General features: G+C 36.6%; 1 protein-coding gene across 1 annotated transcript in view; it reads left to right on the top strand.

Annotated features, from left to right (window-relative positions):
* The window catches only part of ADAMTS20 (ADAM metallopeptidase with thrombospondin type 1 motif 20), a 98226-nt gene that overhangs the window by 53007 nt on the left and 18902 nt on the right, over positions 1 to 26317 (top strand). Inside the window, exons 19-28 of the mRNA XM_086740014.1 lie at positions 110 to 236; positions 928 to 1138; positions 1682 to 1846; positions 2545 to 2709; positions 4418 to 4540; positions 5874 to 5981; positions 7172 to 7336; positions 7563 to 7853; positions 8198 to 8359; positions 9814 to 9990. Coding sequence (XP_086596140.1) covers positions 110 to 236; positions 928 to 1138; positions 1682 to 1846; positions 2545 to 2709; positions 4418 to 4540; positions 5874 to 5981; positions 7172 to 7336; positions 7563 to 7853; positions 8198 to 8359; positions 9814 to 9990 — 1694 coding nt within the window. The remainder of the gene's footprint in view (positions 1 to 109; positions 237 to 927; positions 1139 to 1681; positions 1847 to 2544; positions 2710 to 4417; positions 4541 to 5873; positions 5982 to 7171; positions 7337 to 7562; positions 7854 to 8197; positions 8360 to 9813; positions 9991 to 26317) is intronic.

Raw genomic sequence — 26317 nt, 5'->3', positions numbered from 1 at the left:
TATTAATGGAGTATCTCAGTTAAATTCCTGAATGATTAATTGAATCCATTAGTGTAAACAGGCACTCTTGTTTTAGCCCTTTATTTGGTTTTTTTGGTTCCTTTTCAAGGTATTCGAAGAAGAAGAATGACATGCATACGTAAAAGTGATCATGTGGTAGTGTCTGATCAAAGATGTGAACTTACACCCACTGTACCAGATGTCTTTGAAGACTGTAACACAGAGTGTGAATTAAGGTAAAAAGAGGTTCCTAACTGATGGAGCTATTGTGGTCTTATGTATTTTTGTTGATACACATTGAAACAAAGTAATTCAGATTGCTTTATTCTCTGTCCCTCCACCCCTCTGTCCTTCCCTCATCCCTCCCATCTCTCCTTCCTTTCCTTAAATCTATTGGTATAATGTGCATTGTATTTACACCTCTGAATCTAAATAGAACTTTTGAAAAAGTAGTGTACTTTTCTAATTTTTATTGGTAAAGTACAAAGTATTTTGTTAGAATTGTGAATCTGTTCTATATATCCTGGCACAAAAACTTGTATTGCTGGGCACATTTTTCACCAGAACTGTACCCCCAACTGGAACTAATTTGAAACAGGCTTGTGTTTTTGCACTGCAAGAAAGCCCATGCTAGAGTGTTCAGAGGCTGAACAGTTAGAATTATAGCTTACATTTTTCAAAGTCACTTAGGAGATTAAGACAAAAGATCCTTTAAATTTAAAAAGATGTTTTTAAGCCTATAAGTAAAATTCTTTTATATTGCTTTGAAAATTGCAGTCATGAGATAGATTTTACTGTTTCCTCTGTTCCTTAAAATGCGTATCTGTATTTACGTGACGGCTCCTGTTACATTCTCAGAGTGCTTTATTCACTGTGGTCTTATTTTTCAGAAAATAGTTAGCTTTCTATAACAGTTTATCCTTGTAGGTGGCACAATGGTGGCAGAAGTGACTGCACATCGAAGTGTGGCCCAGGGTATCGGTCTATAGAGATCCACTGCATGAAGTACTCTCTTTCAAAAGGACTCAGTGCTCCAGTGGATGATAAGTACTGTGCTGATCAGCAGAAACCACCGACCAGAGAGCCCTGCCATGGTGACTGTATGTTAACAAGTTGGCACTACACAGAATGGTCAGAGGTACAAATTCAAAACCTTGTAATTGTACCATTATAGTTCTGGTTAGCATTCATATCAAATTTTTATTTCTATATCCATTTTTTTTTTTTAGTTTAAGTAACTAAAAGAAAATAAAGTTTGACAAATGCAGAGTTGTAGGAAGAGCTAATACCAATCTTTATATTTCAGCAACTTCCTTGTATTTTTGTAAAAAACTGTAGCTAAATTGTTTGCAGCTTGGTTTTGGAAGTCAGAAGAGAAGATCTGGTGGTTAAAGGTGTATATTTTGTTTACAGACTTAGTAATTTAGTTCTGAGAGTATTTTGGAGAAAAGGAGTAAGTACAAGTTCAGCTTTAATCTTCATTAAAGAGTTTTATCTTGGAATTACTAAACAAAGTGCCCAATTTATCTCACATGAATGTATTAGCAGTCTATGGATTTAATGTAGGATACATTTGTCTAACACAGTCATTAATGTCTTTCACCTTTAAGACTGAGAATGTATTTTGATGTAGTTTTATCATTTTTGTTTCCTGTTTCAATATATTGTCTATACACTGCAGTGTTCCAGAAGCTGTGAAAGAGGTGTCAGAACCAGAGAGGCTTTTTGTATGAACAACTTGGGTCGTCATCTTCCTGACAGAGAATGCCAGGAATTTCCAAGAGTTGTAACACAGAGATGCAATGAATTCTTATGTCCAAGCTGGTCTGTTGGTGAATGGAGCGAGGTAATGAATCATTTAAAACTTAAGACACCTTTGATCTGGTCATCAATATTAAAATAAGCTGCTTTAAGTGTTTGGTTTTATTGTCTCTGGCACATGATAATAAAAATTCTGAAGTCCTAGTATTTGGCTGATATACATCCCAGATGTACAAATGACATGAGAACTTCTGAAAAACACACCTAGAATTTATTTTTCTCTGAAATTTTGTTATGTTAAAATGAAATAGTGAAGCTACTTCAAGTAAATCTATCTACAGTAATATGCATACCTTCCTTTTTTATGAAGCAGTGAGAACAATCCAGCCAACTGAAAAATAGAATTATATCCCTTTTATTATAGATTATATTGGTATAAAACAATCATGGGTAGTTTAAACATTTTTCCTGTGAAAGCTGTGATATGTGCACTCATATTTTAAACAAGTATTCTTTATTCTAGTGGAACTAAATAATCTGTGCATTGTTCTCCTATTTTTGTAGCTTTAGAAACGTAACAGTGATTTCTTTGTTTTAGCATTTGAGTTGATGTTTACAGAAAGTTGGAAAGATCATAAAAAAACTCATTTTGTTGGACTACTTACATTCATGGAATAGTTTTGTTATTTATGTGATCTTTAAAATCCAACAGATTTCTAAAAGAAAGTGAAGCCATTAATGCAGATTCATGTCTTTACAAACTGATGACTAATAATTTTACAGTGTCCTGTGACATGTGGCAAAGGAATGAAGCATCGTCAAGTATGGTGCCAACTTAATGATGAACAACTGAGAGATGATTTCTGTAATCCAAATGATAGACCAGAATCAATAACACCGTGTGAACTTCATGAATGTGCATCTTGGCAAGTAGGGCCTTGGGGATCAGTGAGTACATAAGGATTCCTGGCTTTTTGTTTTCTAGTTCAGACTGTGAGTGATCACAAAACAATGCCTTTTAAACATTTTAGTTGGATCTTAAGCAGTTACTTTAGTTGAATTGATTCACATGTTTGTTTCTTGCTGTTGGCTATCTAACCTGTAACTAAGGAACACTCTAAGTTCCTAAGTTAAATGAGGAATAGTTAAGTTAAATGTCTGAAATAGTCATTGACCCTGAGCCTTAATATCAAAGATGCTTTTACATCTCCAGAATAATGAAAATGTAGATAGCAAACCATTCAGCTGAGACAGGTAAAAGACTAAATGTTTATAGGTATGTGGGCATATTTAAGTGGTACCTTTAGTTAAGATCATAGAAGTGAATATGATAATAATAGCAGGCAAAATTTTGTTATTATATTTTGTTTTGACCTTTAGTGATAAAAGAGATCTGCCATCTCTTTATGTGAAAGTGCTGTTGAAAAATATGTTCCTGTGAGTAATGATACTCATCTAATGTATACCAGAGTGGCTTCAAAATTCTGGAAAAAAGTGAATTAATTTGCAAAGGAAACTTTTGTCACCAAATAGATGAGAGTTAATTAAAAAATAATAAGGTACCCAATTTCATGGAGCTTTCATAAGATCAGGTTATTCACACCAACAGAAGTGTTGGATTATTCAGTGTCTCTTGGATGTTAGTCAGAAGTCTTAACTAAACAGTAGCTGATTTTAAAATTTTTTTTTTTTACATATAACCTGTTAGTAAAATAGAGAATACATATACCTTTGGAAATTAAGTATAGTTTTAACTTAAACATTTCTTTTGTATAGAGCTTTTCTCATGTAATATGAGAAAATAAAATAAAGACCACACTGTTGTCTAACATAGTATTGAATTCCTTTTGAGTAATCTTTTTGACACAAGGTGCTGCCTTTCCATTCCTACAGGCTAAATGCAAAAATGAAATAAAAATTAATTCAGTGCCATGATATAATTTTTCAGAACCAAAAAAAAAATCACTGTGTATGGCCTTGCTGGAATAGCTTGTACAAGCAATTTAACAATCCATGTCACTGGAGCAGAGCTTTCCATTGCAATTTTTCCACTCTACCATCTCATAATAGCTATTAATGACCTGGGTTTTTATCAGTACTTGTGCTTGAACCACAACATTTATAGGATGGGATTTATGTAAAAATATTTTCAGCTAACATTTTAGGTGGCTTCTTTGAGTGTGCTCTTGCAAAACTCTATAGTGAAGGGGAAGACATTTAGCAGCTGCAAGTAGGGATTCATTTGGATGCTGTCCCTTACTCCCTCCCCTCCCCACTTCCTCTCCACTAGTTTTTATTGCTGAGCATGACACTATATAGCATGGATTGTCCCTTTGATCAGTTCAGGTCAGCTATCTTGGCTATGTTTCCTTTACAATCTCCTGCCCATTTCCAGCCCACTCACTGCAGAGGGTGTAAGTTGGGAAAAAGAGAGAGCCTTTATCCTGCACAAGCACTGTTCAGCAATAGCCAAAGTACTGGTGTGTTACGGACACTGTTTAAACACCATATGGTCTGCCATGAAGAAAGTTAACACTATCCCAGTAGCCATTCCTGTTCATTTTAGAAAGAGTTTTAAAATAGAAAATGTAATTAAAAATTAAATTTGATTATATATAGTGCTACTTCAAGTGTGTGTAATTATTAACTTTAACAGTGTGCTGTAACGTGTGGACGTGGATACCAGATGCGTGCAGTCAAATGTGTTACAGGGACTTACAGAGTTATTTTGGATGATGACAGGGAATGTAATGCTGCTACTCGTCCTAGAGATAACCAAGTAAGTTAAAAAATACCTTTCAGTTGATTGTACTTTTTAGTTAAAGGTATCTAAATACAAGTGTTGTCTACTGACACTTTGAGGGAACTTGCAGGAAACAAGTTCTAAAATGAGAATAAAATAGTGAAACTGTCTGCTTTTTTTTTGGACTTCAAATTTCACCAAGAGAATTAAGTAAAAGAGGAGTAATTTGGAGATTTGAAAATCAGGTACATGATGGAAGGGATCCAAGGGCTTTTGGTTATTTCTGGGAGCAGGGAGCTCCAACATGTAGAATATTTTAAGGAGAGTGCTTGCCATGATGCTTAGTAATAACACCTAACTGGCATGGTATTCTCTGAAGTTCTGCTTGTATCTTGTTCTTAAAAGAATGGCATAGTTACTTGAAGAGAGCTTCAGCTGTTGGAATAATACTAGTTCAAAAATGTGTAGACATGAGTTATGATTCAATATGGTAATAATATGATTCTTGACCTTTTCTTCTTGACCCAGTTTGCTTCCTTCATCACTTCCTTTGATTTAGATCTATAATTTTTCATAAGAAATGTTTTTAATACATTCGGCAGGTTTACCTTTAACTAAAAGCAATTTGTGTCTTAGGTGCTATGTATTAATATGTTGTTCTGGCCACCAGATTGATACATCTCATTTATATGCAGCTAAGCTGGTAACCACATACCTTCTTGAGGACATACTCTCCCTCTTGTTGCAAGGAGAAGAGGGGGAAAAAAAGGATTCTGTAGTCCAGAGTAAACCAGTCACAAGTTGCCAGCCCTCTGATGGTTTCTGGGATAAGATTTCAAAATATAAAGCCAAGTAATTGGTATAAATTTATTTCCACTTTCATGTGGAAAACACTGGGTTTTGAGTATGCTTTGTATTTTGAATTGTGGTACCTGTTCGGCTGTTGACTGAAACTGGGCAATTTTGTGTTCTCAGTAGCTGAAGGTATAAAGGAGAGGACAGCACAGGCACTGTCTTTGCTTGGTTCTTCTGTACTGCATGTGGCTATGAAAGAGGACACAGTAGTATCTATGCCTCTTGTCTCCGGCAAGTTGCCCAACACATTTCTTTATCAAAGTGCAGATATTACTGGTTATTTATAATACAGTTTTAACATCAAATAAATTTTCTTTGCCTCTCAATTTGAAACAAAACAAAACAATTCCATGAAAAGCCTCTGAATAACCTCAGGGAAAAGTTAGAATATGGTATTTGCTTGTTAATTAATGTTGGCTTATTGTAATGGTAGGATCTCTGGGAGTTGTTTGCTTTACATTTGGCTCTTCCAAAGCTTGTATTTTGAAAGCTTTATTTTTTCTCACCCCTACAGGAATGTGAATTGCCCTCTTGTCCAGAAAATACAAAATTATGGACTACATCACTTCCTGTAGTTCACGTGGGGAAGGTGACCCAATGGAGATATGGATCATGGACCCCAGTATGTAATGTAATAGTGGTCACATCTTGCAGAGCAGTCTTCCATTCCTTCACCCATTTTTCCATAAAGCTCTCATGAATATATTTTTCAGATTGAAATCTACCTGGGATAAATTGTAAAGAAATTCTAATAGTTTTTTTAAGAACCCGTTTCTTAAGGAGGAGATAGATACTCCCAGGAAATTCTGTGTGCTTCAAATGTAGACAGGGAAAATAAAGAGGGGGAAAAAACACATGATTCTGGGAGCTAGGGTTCCGAGCAAAATAGCTTTCATATGATTGAGAGTGTGCACAGAAGTGTTTTTCTAAAATAGTTGATCAGTTTCTGAGTATGGAGAACATCTTTCATTCTAAAATACTATTTAAATATTTCATGTGAATAGCAATATTAAACAGTCTGAGTCTTTATTTTACATAAGTTGTAAAATAAACATTATAAAAAATGGTTTTGACATAAACTTTGTTTAATGGAAGTGATTTTGATAGTGTTGAAAATTAGTTTAACTTGACAGCGATGTGAAAATTTAAAATTATCTATAAAAATGTGGGTATGTCTGTGAATCCTTTGAGGTTCGTAACACAGCATATAACGCAATTACATCTTTACACAACTGTTTTAACTAAATAGCAGTGAAGAGTGCGTAGACTGAGGCTGCTCAGAAACTTTTCACTAAATCCACCTTGAACTTCTCAGCTATAAAGGCATCAGAAGGCGTTCAATGTAAATAAATATATGCTAATATAAACTAGAATGGCAAATGTTTTGTGAATATCAGTTTTTATTTTATCAGTTGATGTAAGTATTGCATCACTGTGTAATAACTAAAATGTTCTGGAAGTTAGTCACTAATGTTTCTATTGTTAATAAATAAAATAATTGCCTTTGCAACTGTATAAGGAGTCCATGTTACAGTTGAAACGCCAGCTGTTCAGATACACTGAATTGCTTCACAAGAATTAAGGCCATGCAATTCATTTCCAAGCCAACAGGAATTCCAAGCCAACAGGCCTAAACTATCCAGCAATATTTCACTTTCCTTCCTGAATACATGGCTCTGTGAGATGGAAATCTGGTTCTCAGTGTTTAATTCTAAAGTCAAGCTGATACTGAGCTATGTCAGTAGTTTAGATGCTTGCATGTTCATCTTTTGGTGTCCTAAAGTGCAATGAGCTTGGTTTGTTTTCTGACAGTGCTCTGCATCCTGTGGGAAGGGTGATCGTGCTCGCTACGTGAGTTGTAGAGATGCTCATGGAGGATTAGCAGATGAATCTTTCTGCGCTCATTTACCACGACCAGCTGAAATTTCAAGCTGCTTTAGCCCATGTGGAGAGTGGCAAGTTGGAAACTGGTCCCCTGTAAGTCTTAATTGTATTTTATTTTTTTTTCAAAATGTGTCTATTTAAATTATTGTCCAAAATCTCTGGTTGGAAATTGGGACTTAATATTCTGTGCAAGTGTGATTGAAAAACAAATCCCTTGAAAAACAAAGTATATGTTTCCTATTGTTAAAAGTAAATATAAATATCTTTGGTTATTAATTATCAATGTTCTCTCACAAATGTTGGGTTAATTTTTGGTCAGTGCACAGTTACGTGTGATAGTGGAGTAGTAACGAGACAAGTTATCTGTGTCAACTATCATCAACAAATCAACGAGAATTACTGTGATCCTGAAGGCCGACCTTCCAAAGAACAAGAATGTAACATGCCACCATGTCCACCAGTTTATCATCATATTCCGAAAATACACAGCCATCCAAGCCATTTTCCAGAAATAGGTTACCTTCCAATACACCATCCACAAGACAATATAAACCAGTGGAACCGCCCCTCTGTGGGAGGATATCAATGGAGAACTGGACCCTGGGGAGCAGTAAGGCTTTTTTTTTTCTTACATATATTAATTTGTTCTCTTACATGTGTGAGAGAAAATAGAAATGTGTCTCACATTTCTATAAATGATACTGCAGTACAGGTTTGGTCAAAAGAGAAGCACATTTATTTTTAAAAATATTATTATTAACAATATATTAAATTTAAAATTTATTTTTTCTGTGATTTAAACTTTAAAATAATTCTACATAGTAGCAATTTTTATTTGCAAATTTCAGTTTTGAAAGTTAACTTTAAAAAATAATAAATTTAAGTCGTTTTAACCAGCATACTTTACGTTTCTCTGAATATGCAATGGTGATACACATTTTTACGTTTTGATAGTGCTCTAGTACTTGTGCAGGTGGATTTCACCGTCGAGTTGTAGTATGTCAAGATGAGGAAGGAAGAAGTGCTAGTTACTGTGATGAGGCAATAAAACCTCCAGAGTCAAGACACTGTGATTCTGGACCCTGCCCACGATGGAACTATGGGAACTGGGGAGAAGTAAGATCATTTTACTTTCAAAGGGAAACATTATTTACCACATAAGCTTAGAATAGTAACATAATTGTTTGATTTTCAATGGAACTGAACACCAAGTTTTTACTTATTTAAAAAGAATATGTTTCAACCTGTTTATCTAAACTGTGTTCTCTGATCAAATCCAGAACTGTAGTGTAAATATCAATACGGTAAATCTACATCCAGAAGAAGTATTGTGTGAGGCTAAGGATGTACAACATATAATTGAGTGTTGCAGTAGCATCTTGAATCTTGAAACATACAAAATTATTCTGTTACAAAAAGATGAACTGTATGCAGAAAAACCTCAGTGTAATAGCTAGTCTAAGGTAAAAATGAGCACAAGAAGCTATAAAGAAACTTTATTACATCAAATTTCATAGGTGCTAACTAGAATAACTGCAAGTAGTAGTATCTTCTGGGTTGTAGTTACAAATTAGAAGTATGAAGACAGGATTATGCATCTAAAAGGTGTGCCTAAGTTGAATGTTTTGATGAAACATTTTACATTATTGGTTGAAGAACAATTTCTCCATGCCATGTAATGTCATATCTTGACCACGCATTCCTGCTGAAACACTACAGGAAGAGTTAAAGCTGGTTAGTTTGGCATTCATTCTAATCTAACCTCTTGTTATTCCTGCCTTCTTTTCTTAGTCATGATAAATCAATATCTAGAGTTGGAAAAAGAAGAAAAATTGTTTGATTGACTTTTAATTTTTTTTCCCTCATTTTGGACAGATGTAGCCATTTAGTTCTCAAGGCCAGTCTGAGTGTCATGTTTTTTCTATCCATAGCTGCAGACTTGGGATCCAGTTAATGCATATGCTGTAGTTTCTGTCTAATTTAGAATCTGAAATACAGTAAAAAGCTGTAAACTATTGGAACATGCTCACTTTTGATCAGATTGTTTTTAATAGCTCCTTAAGAAATGAGAATTAGTATTTTTGTCTGGTATAGCAGAATTACAGAAAAACTAAAGCCCAGAAAACACATCTATAAGTATTTTACACTTAGTCTGTGTAAGTTAGTCTATAAATAAAGTGTCTGAGTTTTCTCTTTTTGATCAGGGAAAACTAGTTTTAGGACCAATGTCCATCTTTTTCTCCTATCAAAAAGAGATATATATGCACATTTATTCTCACAAATAGTTACTTCTCCTTGATCGAGTAGATTATTTGTAACTGAGATTTTTTTGTAGAAAATCACTTGATAAACTATAAAAATGTAGTTTGGTAAATGTATTGGTGAGAGAATTGTTTTTTCATTGTATGAAATTAGATTGTATGTCCTTATTCTTGAATTGCATGTCCAGGGGGGATGAAAATAGATACAGTAAATAATAACAAGTACTGATTATTGGTACCTCTTTTTGGTTTAATGGTATGTGATGACTGTTTCAACAAAAATATTGCATATAAAATTCTGTATTTCAGTGTACTCAAACTTGTGGAGATGGAATAAAGACAAGACTGGTGATTTGTCAGCTTCCTACTGGCCAAATGTTGGGTGATCAAAACTGTGAAATTCTAGACAAGCCACCTAATATGGCACAATGTAATGTGCATTCTTGCCCTGGTGATGTTTCATGGCATCGGGGACCGTGGAAATCGGTACGATAGCATTCACTAATATTTTTTGCCTTCTTTCTGTCACTCTATTTCCTCTTGCCTTTTAAAAATTATATTATTATTTTATTTGATACCATTGAAATAATAATGCATGTGGAATATAGTCTGTGTATAGTTTTATTAAGCAATTGTTCCTGCAGTTATTGAACTAAATGGGAAACAGCCATTTACTTCAGTGGGAACAGTATCATGCTCTGTAAAACATCATAGGGAGTATTTTGAAAATTACCAGAAATCATCATAGCTGATAGCAATACCTAATAGGTTGTTCTAATTTGAACGGTTATGATTTGATATGTGTTTAAATTTAAAAGTATATACTGTAATTTATATTGTAGTATTATCTACATATTTATATTTATAAAAAAATCTTTTTAGTACATAACTTTTTTCTAATAGTATATTTAAGTATAAAATAACTCACGTTTATTACACTCTGTCATCAAACATTTTTCTCCATATTACATGTACATTTGTGTATAGAAGTTTATATTTGTGGTTTAAAAACAGTGACTAATTAAAGCTGTCTATGTATAATTTTGTATGTAACTATAATATGTTATTGTCTACATGTCACTGTCTATTAATGTGTTAAAATGCCTACAGTAATCACCATTAATCTTTAAATTGCCACTAGCAGATTATTAACATACTGAAGTAATCATAGCAAGCTCTACTTTACAGAGTACGTTATATTTCCCAAGCTGTGAATTTGACAACAGTATTTATTATTGTGCTCAATTCTAAGGAGAATAATGGCAATCAAAGGAGGCTGGATGCAGTTCTGGTTCCATCAAAATCAGTTAAAAACCTGTCACTAACATACCTGGGAGATGGGCTAAGATAACAGTTCTATATTTTACTTTTTAAAAAAATAAAATTATGTAATGTGTTTCTTTGAATTGACATGGAAACGTTTTAAAAATATTGTCGAATTTAAACTTTAAATAATTTATTAGTGTTTATATAATCTATTCTAATTTATTGCAAATAGACTTTAAAATGAAAGTTTGAATTAATAATTTACCACAGTTATATCTTTCTTCCACTGTGCAAAACAGAGTTTTGAGTTTGTGTTTAGCAGACACCAGAGTATCTTATTGAGCCATTAGCCAAATAATTAGTGGTGACTTGCTAATGCTTAATTAATGTATGTGCTTCAGGTACTTAGAAGACAAGCAGAGCACTCCGCACACAGTTGTCTTTGAACTCAATGTCTGTTGTCCTTATTCACAGCCTGTTTGTTCCCTGAGTGATGCAGTTTGTCCTGCAGTAGTAGGTTACCTGTAAGCTATTGCAATGTATTGTAAATGTTACAGCTTAATCTTGCAAAGATTTTCATGTTGGTTTGTATCTCAGTAAACATAAAAAGCCATTTTAATCCTTCAACAACTAAGCTTAGAATGGATCCTACTTATCAGAGAGAGTTTGTGGCGTCTGCTTTATATATGATTGCAAGCTCTGTGGATATTCAGTAATAGTTTTAATTTCAAAACACTGTCACATGCTGTTGTGCAGAAACAAACATAGATTCAGGAAATAAAAGCAGACTTACATATTAAATATACTGTCACTTTTTAGTAATTTAGCTAGTTTGAATGCTGCCAACACACAAACTTCAGTTAATTTTTAGTGCTGTTTAAACAGAGCAAAATTTATTCATTGAGGATGACTATTATGAAAGAGCAGTAAAAGCTTTAGTCACAGAAACACTGCTGCAGCCTAGCACAAATGGCTTTGCTTAGCCTTCACCTATGGGTGGTTGACTAGTGATGTGATAATTTGGCAATAGATCACGGCTCTGCCTATCTTATGCCTTTCTGGCATACAATATGCTCTAATATAGGGGACTGTTAATGACTACACTCTCTGGAGGCTGGAGTCATCAAGTATGTCATGTCTACACTTATTCCCTTCTCTATAAAGACAGCAAGAACCAGATAAAACATTTTTTATAAAAGTATTGTGTAATATTTATCTGTCTGGAGAGCAATGCACGACACTTCTGTATCTACTAGTGAGATTCCAATGTCAAAACTTAAGTAGAAACTCAAATGTGAGACTTCCCATACGTAGAGTAATTTGCCATAATAGATTCTGCCACGTTTTACTTCTGACATGCTTGGCACAAAAGTAATACATGGAGAGAGTGAGGAGAAGGAAGGGAATTCTGAGCAATTGCTTTACCTAGAACAACTCCTTGAAATATTGGCTCTGTCTTTGGCCCAGCCAGTTCAGAAATGGGTATCAAAATTGCTTTAAAAAACCCTTTAAGTACATTTCTTTCAGTTTTTGATTAATTTTACACAGTGCAATTAAAATAAAACTTGTCTTGTAAATGCACAGTAGGGCAGTTGCAAGGAAGGCTCTGTTTATTATTTGAAGCCAGAATTCTGGTTGATGCTTTCGGCAGTTTAGCAGCTATGGGCTGTTTCAATTTATAGTGTCTCTCTATGGCTACTGGCGCTGACCATTGCAAAGCTTAGAGGCTACGTACTCCCCTGTTGATGATTTCTGCAGTTGTCCAAAGGGATATGAGGCAAGTAAATCTCAAATTTTCAAGGCTCATTCCATTCCAGGACACTTTCTCAGAAATACTATGCATATTCAGAAACTTTGCTTCTTTGAATCTTGGAAACTTTAATTCAGTCCAGAATTTGCATACTGTGATATCCAAGCCAGAAAGACGCTCGTGAAGTTTTACAGGGAGGATGGCTGGGAAACACATTCTTTTGCCTGTAACTTGAATTAGTTTGATCTGGAGGTCATTGGCAGACTCTGAAAGTGATCTTTTTAGAATGTAGAGTACGTTTTCCACCCAAAACCCAAAGGAAATTGAGTGTGTTTACACCCAGTCCATTCCATTCCATCTTGAGGGACTCTGCCTTGTTTTCAAATAATATTTGTGTCAATTCTTAATGTAACAAGGTTGATAAATATTATACAAACATTTCTAAATTCCAGTGTTACAAAATTTGAAACATTTGATTTCAAGATTTCATTGCCCAATTAGCATGCATCTAAGTACACTACCTCCTTTTTGGTATATAAAAATTAAAATATAGATATATATATTTTGATATATACATATTTATAATGTATTTTTAAGTTAAATTATACTTGAGGTAAATGTAGCTGCTTATTTTAAAGGAATTGCATCACCAGTAAATTTGACCCATATATCTTGGGTATTTTTCTTTTAGACTATTCTAGTTTCACTGGTGAAGAGATTGGGGCAATGATCCAAAACTTCATGAAAGATTTAATAAATTACAGGCTAAAAAGTATGGAAACCATATGTTACATTATATAATGTCAAGAAAAATTCCATAGCATTCTGACAGCTGCCTAAGAGTACTTTTGTTCTAATACAGATTTTTATTGTATCTTTTCTTTTCACAGTGCATTACTGGGTTTTTGTGTTTAGGCCATGCAGTAAGACTTCTGGTTTATTGTCTCAATTTTCATCAAAGTGGTTGAACTTTTCTGACCGTAATGACAATAAGTTGTTTTTTACTTAAAGCATGAAAAGAGAGAGTATTACAAATTCACAAAGATGCCACAAGGTTTTAAAACTGAACCATAATGACTAGATGTAGCAATTTCGTGCTACAACAATTTTTGTTGTAGAATAATCTATCTTAATTGAGTTCCAGAACACTGCTTTTTTACTTCCAATTCTAAGCTTTTTTTTTCCTTTGAACAGCATTTCCCATATCCACATGCTTTAGTATTCTTAGCCAAACAATTGTCTTTTAACTGACAAAAATTTGTATGGGAATATAATCAAATCAACTGTTAATTGAATCAGTGGTTATGTTTAGATACAACCAGATACATATACAATCTTGCAAAGCTTTCATGTATAGCACCAATGTAAAGTAGCTATAGTAGAGAAAAAAAAATATTATTTTTAGCAGTACTTGGCTGGGAAATAATTTGACATACAGTAGCAAGTTAGGATATTTCCAGTGCTAAAGCCTTGGCCTGGGAAAAACCTGTAATGTGAACACACGTTTTGTTTTACTCTTCCTTTTGCTGTTCAACAGGTGATAATTCTTTTACTCATCTAGTATGCTTTCCTTAACGGAGGTTATTTAATGATGCCTTCAGGGATTGTATTTGACTGCTAACTGAAGCTTTCTTTTTTATCTCAGTTTCTTTTAAGCTTTTGATATTTATCTCCTCGCTAAACGGTCACATCACCCTTTCTAGTCTCTTTTTCTATGCCTCCTAGGTTGTTGCTGCACAGTAGAAAACAAGTCCAAGTTTCTCAAAATTTCTAATACATATATGGTTTCTCTGTGCTGTGTACCTTTCATTTTATATATTTTCTTAAGGAATTACACTGGAGGAATAAAATAGGCTATTCATTTATGGGAAGACAATACCTTCCAGCTTCACATAGTGAGGAAAGTTTGTTCGCATTTTTGGATGACAAGGATTTTTATATATTTCAGTTTAAGTTTATTTTTGGTCCCCCATATTTTTTTTCTAAAGCCCCTGCAGAGCCAGGTATGCAAACAGCAAGGTTCCTGCTTAGGCAGTTGATGGTAGCCGTTGATGTTACCTTGGAAGCTTTTTATATTTCATTAGGACTTTCATTCTTGTGTAAGTGTGGGTAGCAACCTAAATTTTATGAGACATTTTAACCAGGTGTGTCACAACTTGAAATATATGTTTGCTTCTCATCCTTTCTCATTCCTTTAGAAAGAATACATAACTGCAATACTGAACCCAGACAGTAACCAAGTGTCACCTGAAGTTTGTTGCAGTAATCTATTATCAGTAAATCTTCATGGCACATTTGAAACCAGGTAGCTTACAGTGCGCGCATCTTATCTGAGCAGATGTAGCACAGGAAGCTGTTGTAACTTGAAGGTAACAAGTATTGCCACAAAAGAGAAAAGTTACGCCTTTGCTCTGTTCCATCCTCAGTTTTACCTCAAACAATCAGTCTTTTTCAGGTGTTCTCATTTCTTCATTTGAACAGTTTCACATAGAGTCATTGTACAGCTTTGTTACTAAGCACTACCGGTTACGGTTCAGAGCATAGCAAAGTCAAGGCTGGTCCATCTCGAGGTTTTTATTTTCTATTAGATTTTCTTGAAAACATCTACATTTTTAATTTTATTTGAATACTAATGAAAGAGGACTGATACTCTCTAGTGTGAGTTAATTGTAGTACAGTCATTAGGACTTTGTTTTCTTACATTTGTTTTCTTAGCATGTTGGGCTTCATGCTCTTTTACTTCACATTTATATTGTGAGCTGAGATATGATACGCCCAGTGCTTGTCAAAGTTCAGACTTACAAAGAGTTTGTCCTAAAATTTTACCGTATGCCAGTTGTGAAGTCAGATAATAACTGTAGAATTCTTTTCTTAATTACTTGAAAGTTTTTAAAGGTAGTTTCTGTAACTAGATTAAAAGACCTTAGATTAAAAGTGGACAGACATAACTTTCCCAAGAACAGTGCTGGTGCAGAGTGCTTTTACACTGTTCTAACACTATTAAAAGAACAAAACACTGTCAGCAAACTAGTCATGTCAATTGTACTTTGTTTTCAGTCAAGAAATTGAGTATCACATAAGTGTTTCATTAACTGTTCAAATTATATTAAAAAGTAAGTCCCACAAAGCTACAGTTTAAGAATGTTAGTTTTTCTGAGTTCTTTGGGAACAGTCTAAATCTAATTGTGCTGAGGTGTCTTTACGGTCAGTGATACAGGCAAGATCGGACCCTTACAGAAGATAATTCTGTTTCGTTTGTTTGAAACATTGATAAAGAAAGATTTTTATTTTTTTTTTCTTTTCCTCACTCTTAGGGTTTTCATGTAATTTCATAAGTATTACTTGTGATTTCAGAGAAAATAGACATAAAGAGAGTGGATCAGCTCATCTTCTAAGTTATGTTTAAGTGTCAGAAATATCTTACTGCTATCACTTACTGCCTTTCAGACACATAATGTAATATTCTTTAAAGTGGCTGTTTTTCTGGTTCTTCAGTTTTCTTTTTAGTTGCTCCAGAATAATTTCAGTGTAATTCTGTCTTTGCACTAGTGGAAGAAATCTATTATTACTTTTAATGAATATAAATGTATTTTTTTAAGAATTGATATCCCAGTCCCCTTCCAGTGTTGTTACTGCCAGGCATCCCATTGGCTTCTGCAGGAGCAGAAAGCAGCCCAAACTTACATAAGTGAAATATTTATTTGTTTCCATTTTAATGCAAAAAATCTTGCTATGTATAAGTGCCTTCATTCACTTTTTCTAATGTGTAAAAAGTATTTATATCTTTAAAGATAATCTTTTATATTAAAAGGGAATTCAGAATCAGAGAACTTGGTTTTCAAAACCAGCTTCAGTCTTTTACCTCTACTTCTGCTGCTGCCTAATGCTGAACTTCAGAATACCTCATTACCAAGACAGCACATTTATTTAATATCCCACTGGATGAAATCTTAATGTTAGCATATGCTATTCATTTTTTAAAACTTTGGAAATGGGAGGTGCCTTTTCAGAGATAACCGGTAACATATGTCACTACCCAAACAATGTCATAAAACAGACTTTGGATAGTGGATTTCATTTAGAGTAATTCTGATAAAAATGAAAGAAAATACTTGTTTTCAAAATTCAAAAACAAATATCTGTGTACTGTTCATCAAGTTTAGAGGAAATTTCTCCATTTTGGTGCTATGTTGCCTGTATAGCTTGAAATAATAAATAAGTTATAATGTATGTGTGATAATTTAATTTAATGACTGTGACTTGTCTCTGTGAAATACAGTTGCATTTTAACCCTTCTTTTTATGCATGTTGTGTGGCTTTATGTTTATATTTAATGTGTCCTTTATTAAGGAATGCTAATATTTAAAGTCCTTAAAAAAATAAAAGTAAAGGGGAGGGAACTAACCACTTTTGCTGAAAGTGAGACTTTTTTTTTTTTTAACCATTGAGTAATTTTTGTGTGGCAATGAATTTCATATGATATTGTAGTGACATTGTTTTCATTGGGGAAGCTCTTATACTTGAACAGAAAAAAAATATATAAACGTTGTCACTGATAAAAGCAGCAACTGATGCCATTGAACAACTGGACTGGAATAGTTACCACAGAAAACTGAGGATCAGTGCTCAGCTCTTAACCTCAAAGACCTATTGTAATTTTTTACATTGCTAAAACACTTTTACATGAGGAGGTTTGCAGAACTTTCAAACTCTTCATTTAGAAAGAGGACAAGTAAGAACAGAATATAGTAAAATTTAAAAAAAATAATGGAAGGCAAAAAAAACAAGTAGTCCTTAATACCACTCCTAAATACACGCAGCCATTTAATGAGAATGAAAGGAATGTGAAGCTGTTGATGTGTTTGTTAATTTTTTGCAGAGTTAGAACTTTAGAAAAGCTGCAGGTGGTCGGATCCATCTGCAAATCATTCTGAGCTGCCTGTATATATGTGGCAGTTTGGAAAACCCCAGTCACAACTCACAAATATTGTTTCAAAGTGTTTTTGAGACCCAAATGTCGAAGTTATTAAACACATATTCAAGTATTAGTATTTCCTAACATTTATGAAGGTTAATACACAAATATTTTGGTTACTTGGCATGGGTTAGGAAATGAACAAAATGTTTCATAGTTCTCTGTTATGGGAGTTCCTACTCCTTTCTTTAAAAACTGATGAGAGACTAGCGACTCCAGTAAGACAGACCGCTGCATGCTAGGACATATACTGATCAATGGCTGTCGATGGCCCTTTCACTTCAGTGAGAGCAGGGCTGGGCAGTTAGATTTCCTGCTGAATCAGTCCTTCAGAAGCTTGCATGCATGCTCGCACTTATGCACGACTCTAGTGTTGGAAAGATTGATCTGTAAGGAAATTGAAAATACACAGAAGAGTGGCTTAGGTCGAAAACAAAATGGAATTCAGCATGTGAAGGTAGGTAAAATGTTGTATTTCTTATTATCTAAAATATAAACATATTTTTGTGCCATTTAATATTTAAAATAATTTGTGGGGGTTTTTTTTGTAATTCTTTAGCTGGTATTTCATTAAGTGTCATAGAAAGTTATATTTTTATATGCTTCTAAAAAGTTAGAAAAATTTCTGACAATATTGTATTGTTCCAGTATGTATTGCTTTGTAGTTCCAGTTTTCTTTAAACTCCAAATACAAAACTTTATTTTTCAATCAAATGAAAAAAATGAAGTGATATTTTTATAGAGCAGGCACACAGGGCTCATTTATTTGTTGTTCCTTTAATTTCTGAGCTACTCTTTAGCTGCTCCTAACATGAATAAAAATTATTGTTGTAGTTTAGCTCCACTCAGGACCAAGCTACACAGTCTCTCACTCAGTCTCCCCACCTTCCAAGAGCATGGGGAGAGATAATACAACAAAAAGGCTCGAGATTTGAGATAAGGACAGGGACAGATCATTCAAGTTACCGTTGTGGGTAAAAGACTTGACTTGGGAAAAACTATTTATTATTAATAAAACCAAAGCAGCATAATGAGGAAGAGAAAAAAAAACAACTTCCCCCCACCCCTCTCTCTTCCCAGGCTTAACTTCATTTCAATTATTTCCACCTCCTTCCCCACCCCCCTACCCCCCAGCTCTGAGCAGTACAGGGAGAAGTAGGGAATGGGTGTTATGGTCAGTTCATCACATGTCACTTTACTCCACTCCTTCCTCCTTGGGGGAAGAACTCCTCACGCTCCTCCCCTGCCCCGGTGTGGGATCCTCCCCGGGCTGCAGGTGGATCTCTGCTCCTCCGTGGGCCTCCATGGGCTGCAGGGGCACAGCCGGCCTCACCATGGGCTGCACCACCGGCTGCAGAGGAATCTCTGCTCCAGCACCTGGAGCACCTCCTCCCTCTCCTTCTTCACTGACCTGGGTGTCTGCAGCCGTTCCTCTCACAAGAAATTCTTCACGATCAGCCCAGGCAGACGCCTCTCAGGTTCTCTTCACATCTCCTCTCCACTTCTTGCAGCCGGGCTGGGCTGAGTGGGGCCCAGACAGCTGCCCAGCTGGAGGCCGGAGGGTGAGGGCCACAAGGCCCACAAGGCTCAAGCCTCCTCCTCCCTGCCTGCGCTTCTGCTTTTTCACTTTTCTTTATTTTTCCCCTTCCAAAATATGTTTTCACAAAGATGTTGTCACTTAACATTCCATCACCAATTGGCTCAGCCCTGGCCAGCAGCATTTCCACCCTAGACCTGGCCAAGTCCACTGGACAAAGGGGAAACTTCTAGCAGAACTTCTTGCAGAAGCTGCCATTGTAGCACCCCCTCCCCACCCCCAGCCCCCAAACAAAAAACATAACCAACACAATTATAAATCGGAGACTGTAGTTGCTGGGATCCAGTGTTTATTCTGCTCATGTTTAGGTTTTTTTTCAAACTCGGCTAAAACTAATTGGTCTACTACTGTAAGACTGTATTATCTCTAGTTACTTTTCTAACTGGTTAATTTAAAGGAGTCTGTCTCTGAAGAGATTAAAAAAAATCCATAAAATGAAGTTTTAAATTGTAAAAAGTATATAAACAAATGCTTTTTTTTTTCTCTGCAACCCCTTTGATTGTGCAAATGTAGCTTCCACACCAAAGATCCTCCATCATATTAAAAATATGGTCCAACTTTTATTGTGAAGACCTATGAATAAAATGTCACTCTCAAAGCCTGAACATTACTTTTCAGTGAGAATGCAGATTATGTCATTCCCATGCATTTGTTCCGTTTTCACAAGCTTCAGAAAAGGCAGGAGAGTATCCTCCCTGTGATGCAGTCTATTAAATTGTGTCTGGTTGTTGGAAGCACAAATGGATTCATTTTTTGTTGCTGTTTGTTTTTTTGCGGAGGTTTGTCAACACAGCTACTGGGTGGACACAGATACATCTGTTGTTCTCCATTTGGAAAATGTGTCCATAAATTTATCCATTCAATTGAAACAGAACCCCCCACTGCATTTCTTTTGCTTACACTGGATTTCTCTAAGGTCTCTGTTCTGGTTTTGTTAGTGAGGGGGGCCTAAGGTGGTAGCTTCTGTAGGAAACTGCTAGAAGTCGCTTCCCTTTGTTCAGTGGACTCAGCCGGGCCTAGGGCAGACCCGCTGCTGGCCAAGGCCAAGCCAATTGGTAGCAGAATGTTCCGTGATAACGCCTCTGCAATAAGGTATTTAAGTAGGGGAAAACAGGAAAAAAAAAAAAAAAAAAAGGAGAAGATGTGAAGCAGCTGAGCGGGGGGCAGAGAGGGGAGGTGCGAGCCTTGTGGGCCTTGCAGGCCTCACCCTCTGGCCTCTCGCCAGGCAGCCGACTGGGCCCAACTCGGCCCGGCCTGGCTGCAAGAAGTGGAGAGAGATGAGAAGTGAATAAGATGTAAAAAGGATCCTGAGAGGCTTCTGCCAGCCTGTTGTGAGGAATGGCTGCAGACGCCAAGGTCAGTGAAGAAGGAGGGGGAGGAGTAACGCGGCTCCTGGCCAAGATTCCCCTGCAGCCTGTGGTGACGACCATGGTGGAGCGGGTTGTCCCTCTGCAGCCCATGGAGGTCCACGGAGGGGCAGAGATTCACCTGCAGCCCATAGAGGACCCCACGCCGGAGCAGGTGGAGGCCTGAAGGTGGCTGTGGCCCATGGAGGGCCCGCTGGGGCAGCTGTTCTGGAGGGACTGCACCCCGTGAAAGAGATAGCCCACACCAGAGCAGTTTCACGACAGACTGTGGCCCGTGGGAGGAACCCCACACTGGAGCAGAGGAGGAATGCAAGGAGTTCTTCCCCCAACGATGATATAGTGGCATAAAACAACGCGTGATGAACTGACCGCAACCCCCATTCCCTTTTTTCCCCCTGTGCCGCTCAGGAGGAGAAGGTAGTAGAGATAATGTTAAGCCCGGGAAGACGGAGGGGTGGGGGGAGGCTATCTTGTTCTCTGTCTCATTCTCCTGCTAGTTTTAGAAATAAATGAGTGTTTTTCCCCAAGTCGAGTCTGTTTTGCCTGTAACGGTAACTTTAAGGATTTCTCCCCGTCCTTATCTCAAACCTTGGGCCGTTTTTCTTATATCATCTCCTCCTATTCTCTCGGAGGGTGGGGGGAGTGAGAGAGAGACTGCGTAGTCTGGTCCCAGTTGGGACTGAACTACGACAGTCTCCTGTCTCCATTTCTGCCACCCTTCTTTCTGATGCTTGCACTTTACTCACTGTTTGTCTATAGTGCTGCTGCCTTCATGTAATTGCTTAAAAGTGTTACTAGTGCTACATGACCGTGGAATAAAAAAAGATGAGACTTCCGGAAGTCTGGCCAAGTCAGCAATTTGACATTTGCAATGGTGTAATGGTAAAAGTGCCTGTACCAAATAGCAAACACCAACTAGGAGGTGTTGAAGGCAGTAGAGCAGGGTTGCTGTTCAGTCTTGTAAACCCAACACAAATTTATGCTTGTAGATTAAGATTTTCAGAAAGACCTAGTGAGAGTCTAGCTCTGTTCCTGTTTGCCACTGATTTCAGAAAGAGAGGTAAGGCAGAATTGTCTGTTGGGTTTGGTTGTTTGTTTTTAATTTACCACTATTCCTGTGTTTTTAATTGTGATTTGTCTCAGCCATGTATCTGTTGTATATATCATTCAACTGAAAGATAATAAAAATTAGGTACACATACCAGATACGTTGCTGCAGGAGTGCTGGCTGGCAATGTAGCTTATCTCTTCCCTCCCTCCCAGCAATTAATAAGTTGATCATTGTTTTCATATATACTGTCATTAATTACAGTGATAATACTGCTTGAATGAGGGCTGATGGTGAAGTTCTTAGCAGAGGTATGTGCAGACCCTTCAGTGACACTTAAGACACATGAGGTAGCAGAGCCTGCCAAATGGCTGCTGAAAGGAGGCAGAATTACCTATTGTACCTATTGTTTTTCTGATTCTCAGGTGGTAACCAGATGCAATGGATTCAAACCAAGAGCAAGTAAGGTGGAAAGAATAACTATACAATTCAACTTGTACAGTAATTGAGAGGTGAAGTGGAACCTATAAAGGAAGTGTTAAGTGAGATACCAAATGTATCAAATGTCGTTACTGTTGGAGGAGAACATATTAATCATCAACTCATGAAATTGTGATTATTATTTTTAAATTTTAAAAATATCAAGCAGACGTTAACAGAAACACAAAATATCTGCAATTAGCACAAGGCTTGCTTTTGCATCTCGCTGATGCTGTCACATAGGAGTGTTGGCATGCCTGCTGCTGGTAGATAGTCCTCTCTTTTAGGTTACTGTTGTGTCTAATAGTGAGCTCTTCTTCCAGGGAAGCTGAAACATGAAAGTAATGTGTGGGGGACAGGTCATGACAACTGAGTCTGATTTTGGCCTTTAACTCAACTACTCATGTTCAAGTGCAATAAAGTATGATATTCATTTTCTGTGAGGAATTTACCTCTTTTTCTGGCCTCTCTTATATTTTTGCCACTATTCTGTTCATCTTGTTTTATGTTCCCCCTCTTCCACTGTGCCACACAACCTTCCATCAACACCCACAGCAATATCTCCATAATCTGTGTGAAATGGCTTTGCCACAAGATGGAATACAATGCAATTGTTCTCTGATACCTTGGATAATACTCTTAAGGAAAATGGGAAGATGGTAGTCTCCTCCCTGTATACCACGTTGACTTATTCTTGTCCAAAATTGGAGTAAAATTTTCCTTGTTATGAAACTTAGAATTGAATATTGCTTGAGTCCAGATTTTCCTTTCTGAATTATGTAATTAGAATTTTTTAGGCTTTATGGTGAACTTTTCTGAAAGGTTTTTTTTTTTTATTTTTCAGTTCCCAGTCCCCCTAAAGCTTGAGATTTTTGCCTGGCACCAGGAATTTTCACTCTTTGTAGCAGCAGAGTACTGAAGTCACCTCCAAACAAGTCAGACAGCACTTTTATTTTGAGGAAAAAAAGGATAGAACTTTGTCTAGAAACAAAATTTTGTCTTTTGTAAATTGTAAATTAATTTATTTCTTAAAATGAAGAGTAATAAGACTTTTAATTTTTGGGGAAAAAACAGAAAATGCAGAAAGGGTAGTTGTATAATATGCAAAGTATAATCAATCATTTACAGAAAAAAAGTTTCTGAAAGTTTCTTTTTCTTTAATGAGTACACTTGAAGTAGCACCTGTGAAATACAGTTCTTTGGGCACTGAATTATTATCTGAGCATGCCCTTGGATATAACTGAATATCCACCAGGATCTAAAGATACAGGTAGTGTAAAAGCCAAATCCTACAAGTGCTAAAATAATATTGCAGCTGTTTTGGTAGTTCTGTTATTCTTGTGTTATTGTAACGGCTAAAATGTTGTCTGAAGATCTAATTGTGCTATGTGCTGTGTAAGTAAAACAAAGAGAAGACTGCTGACTGTAAGCTGGAAAAGCTTACAGTCTCATTATGAGATGTTTAGAGATAGGTTGGGAATACACAGCACAGTGAAGCCTGGCTGAATATCATGGTAGGTGGGGAGCTGAGCATGGTAACAACCTATGTTTCAAATGCTCTGTAGCTGGCATCAAAAAGGGTGCCAGGCTTTAGGCAGCGATGAGCAGAATGGTGGTGTTCATCATGAAGGGGAAAGACTTGACAGGGCTTTCAAAGGAGGACTTGGTCATCTGTTTTAGTTGTGCTAAGCTTGAGGTAATGGATAGTGCTTTGAGATGTCAGATAGACCAAATTAAAAGACTTATTCACAAATCTAACTAGAATGGAGAAATGAAATTCTGTGGATGACCATTAAGTGGAATTTCAAGAGTTCTTGTTTTGATTTTTCTAACAGCTGCAAAGAGGATGGTTGTTCATTTGCCATCCAGGCAAATTGCTGTTTTGCTGAGAGGTCTCCCTCATTAAGGCTACTGCCAGCTGGACAGGACAAAAAAAAAATCAGACCATGTGGTGGCAACTTTAAATATTGTCTAAAATTCCTCTGTAGCATCATCAGTAGAGTTTGACTTCTGAAGTCATGACATTATTTTACCCTCAAGATCTGCCCTGATGATTCTGACTTTGATATAATGGAAGGGTTTGTTTTGGGTCATGTTTGTTTTAATCAGGCTTGCTTTATTTTTAAGAGGAATACATTAACACTTTCCTAGTAGATGCCATATATCTCCTCTCATATTGGTTTCACCTTCCTATTATCCACATCAGCCCTAAAATCTGTATTTTATTCTCTTTATTCCTTTTTCATTCCTACTTTTTCTATGTATGTATATGTACAGTTTCTCCTTTCTGTCCACCTATTAGATAGTTATGCTTCAGCGTGCTTGGAAAAGAATTATTCAGGGTTTTCTGTTATCCTTCAGGTGAAAGTTGGAACAAAATATCATATTTAAAAGGCAGCCTTTGTCAGATTCATTTTATGGAGCATACAGTACTCAGTCCTGTCAAAAAGAGCATGGCTATGGACAGTGGACAGGTTAGATGACCTCAAAAGTGTTGCTGCTGTCTCTCACTGTTCTCAGCTGCTGCTGGCTTAGAGAGGTGTGATTCGAGCATGCATTACTGGGTTGTCTATACCTGGTTTGGTTTTCAGATGTGCTACAGTACCTCATGGTACGCTTTGCAAATGGTTTTGACAAGTCCAGCAGTGGGAATATGGAGATTTAGCCTGTATCACTGACCTCAGAGGACCATCCGTCAGTGTTACAGGAGCCAAAGCTGGGCTCTGGACTGAACTTTGCAAAGTGTTTTCAGGATGATGCTTCTGTTGCATCGTACTGAAACATGGGGAGTGCTAGTTTCCTACCTTCCACATTTTGATATACAAGAGTCAAACAGATTCAAGGGGTGCTGTATTTCCTCGTGCATAGGCAACAGACAGGGAGGAATTTTTGCATTAAGTGTGGAGGCTATTTGGAACTTTCTACAAGTAGACATCACTCAGCAATAATTCAGCAGCTTGAGAAGGGGACGTGCTGGAACTTACGGGCTCAGCTGGCTGTCCATTTGGTCACTAGAAAAACAGTCTTGCTTGATTTAAAAAAAAAAAAAAAACCACAAAAACAAACCGCTACACCACCAAACAGTTACTGAGCTTAGAGATCCAGTCAAATTGTGTAGTAGGAATGTCATCTAGGCAGTGTTTGGATCAGAGGGTGGCATTGCAGCCCTAGTGGGAATATGGTCCACACTTATAAGAGGGAAGTGTGTTTGTTATTCATTTACGTCAAAGGTCCCATGATGTTTGCAGTATGATTGCAACTGTTACTGCAGAAAGTAGTTCTCACTCTAGATCTTATCTTCAGAATGTCATCTAGAAGTCTGCAAAGTGGGAAGGCAACAAAGAACTTGAACAAAGAAGAATAATACTGGGTATATGCTTGTTTGGTGTGTGCTTGTTGTCATGGCATATTCTAACTCCAGTGCTTCAGTTGGTACACAGCATACAGTCTGGGATACCTCCTCGTAAAAATCATGCAGACAGCTGGAGGGTTCACAGGACAGCAACAGGAATGGTAAGAGACTTGGACAACATGATGAATGGGAAAAGACTGAGATAGCTGTGTTTTTCAAGACCAAGTCTATAGAAGAACAGACTGAATGAGGTATTCTTCCAACACATAATCAGTGGTGAGTGTTTCTGAGTCTCCTAAGGGTAGAATGAAAAGTAGCCATCTTATTTAACAGTAAGAGAGACTGTAATTAAATCCTAAGATACTTTTTCTAACTATAAGGATGGTTATATGGTGGAAAAATGTACGCAAGGGAGGCTATAACATCTCTGTCATTGAAGATAAGACTGACAAACTGCTGTCAGGAATGGTCCAGGCGTAGCTGATCCAAACTGAGCAGCATGATGGATTGGATAAATTCTTTGAGTCCTTCTTAGCCTAGCCTTCCTCCCTTCCATTGCTATAGCTGCAAAAGCACATTTAGAAATGTAGCAAAGCAGACTTACAGACTGCAGCTGCAAGGAGGACTTAATCAAATCAGGGCATTTTCTGAACACCAGAGGAGTGTGATAGAACACTGAATTTTTGAAATGAAGATATACTTAATGAAGTGACTTAAGAATATCTTCAGTGTGACTTCCATAGTTAACACAGATGTAACTTAGATGTAACAGTAAGTCATAAGCATACCTCTTGGAGTTCAATCCACTGTTTCTCAGGAGTGATGGAATGTTTGGTCTTCTGTAACCATGGTCCTTTCTGAGTGCTTGAGCTAATGGCACAAATGTTTGTACTTGTTTTAGTGAAGAATTACTGACAATCAAATAATTCAGTAGGACCTATTTACAGTGTCTGTGTTGCTTCTTGACAGTAGTCTGTG

The sequence above is a fragment of the Chlamydotis macqueenii genome, chromosome 1, assembly GCF_036417535.1.
Source record: "Chlamydotis macqueenii isolate bChlMac1 chromosome 1, bChlMac1.mat, whole genome shotgun sequence".
Taxonomy (NCBI): domain Eukaryota; kingdom Metazoa; phylum Chordata; class Aves; order Otidiformes; family Otididae; genus Chlamydotis; species Chlamydotis macqueenii.
The sequence above is the reverse complement of the archived record's forward strand: the minus strand, read 5'-3'. Positions and strand labels throughout refer to the sequence as shown.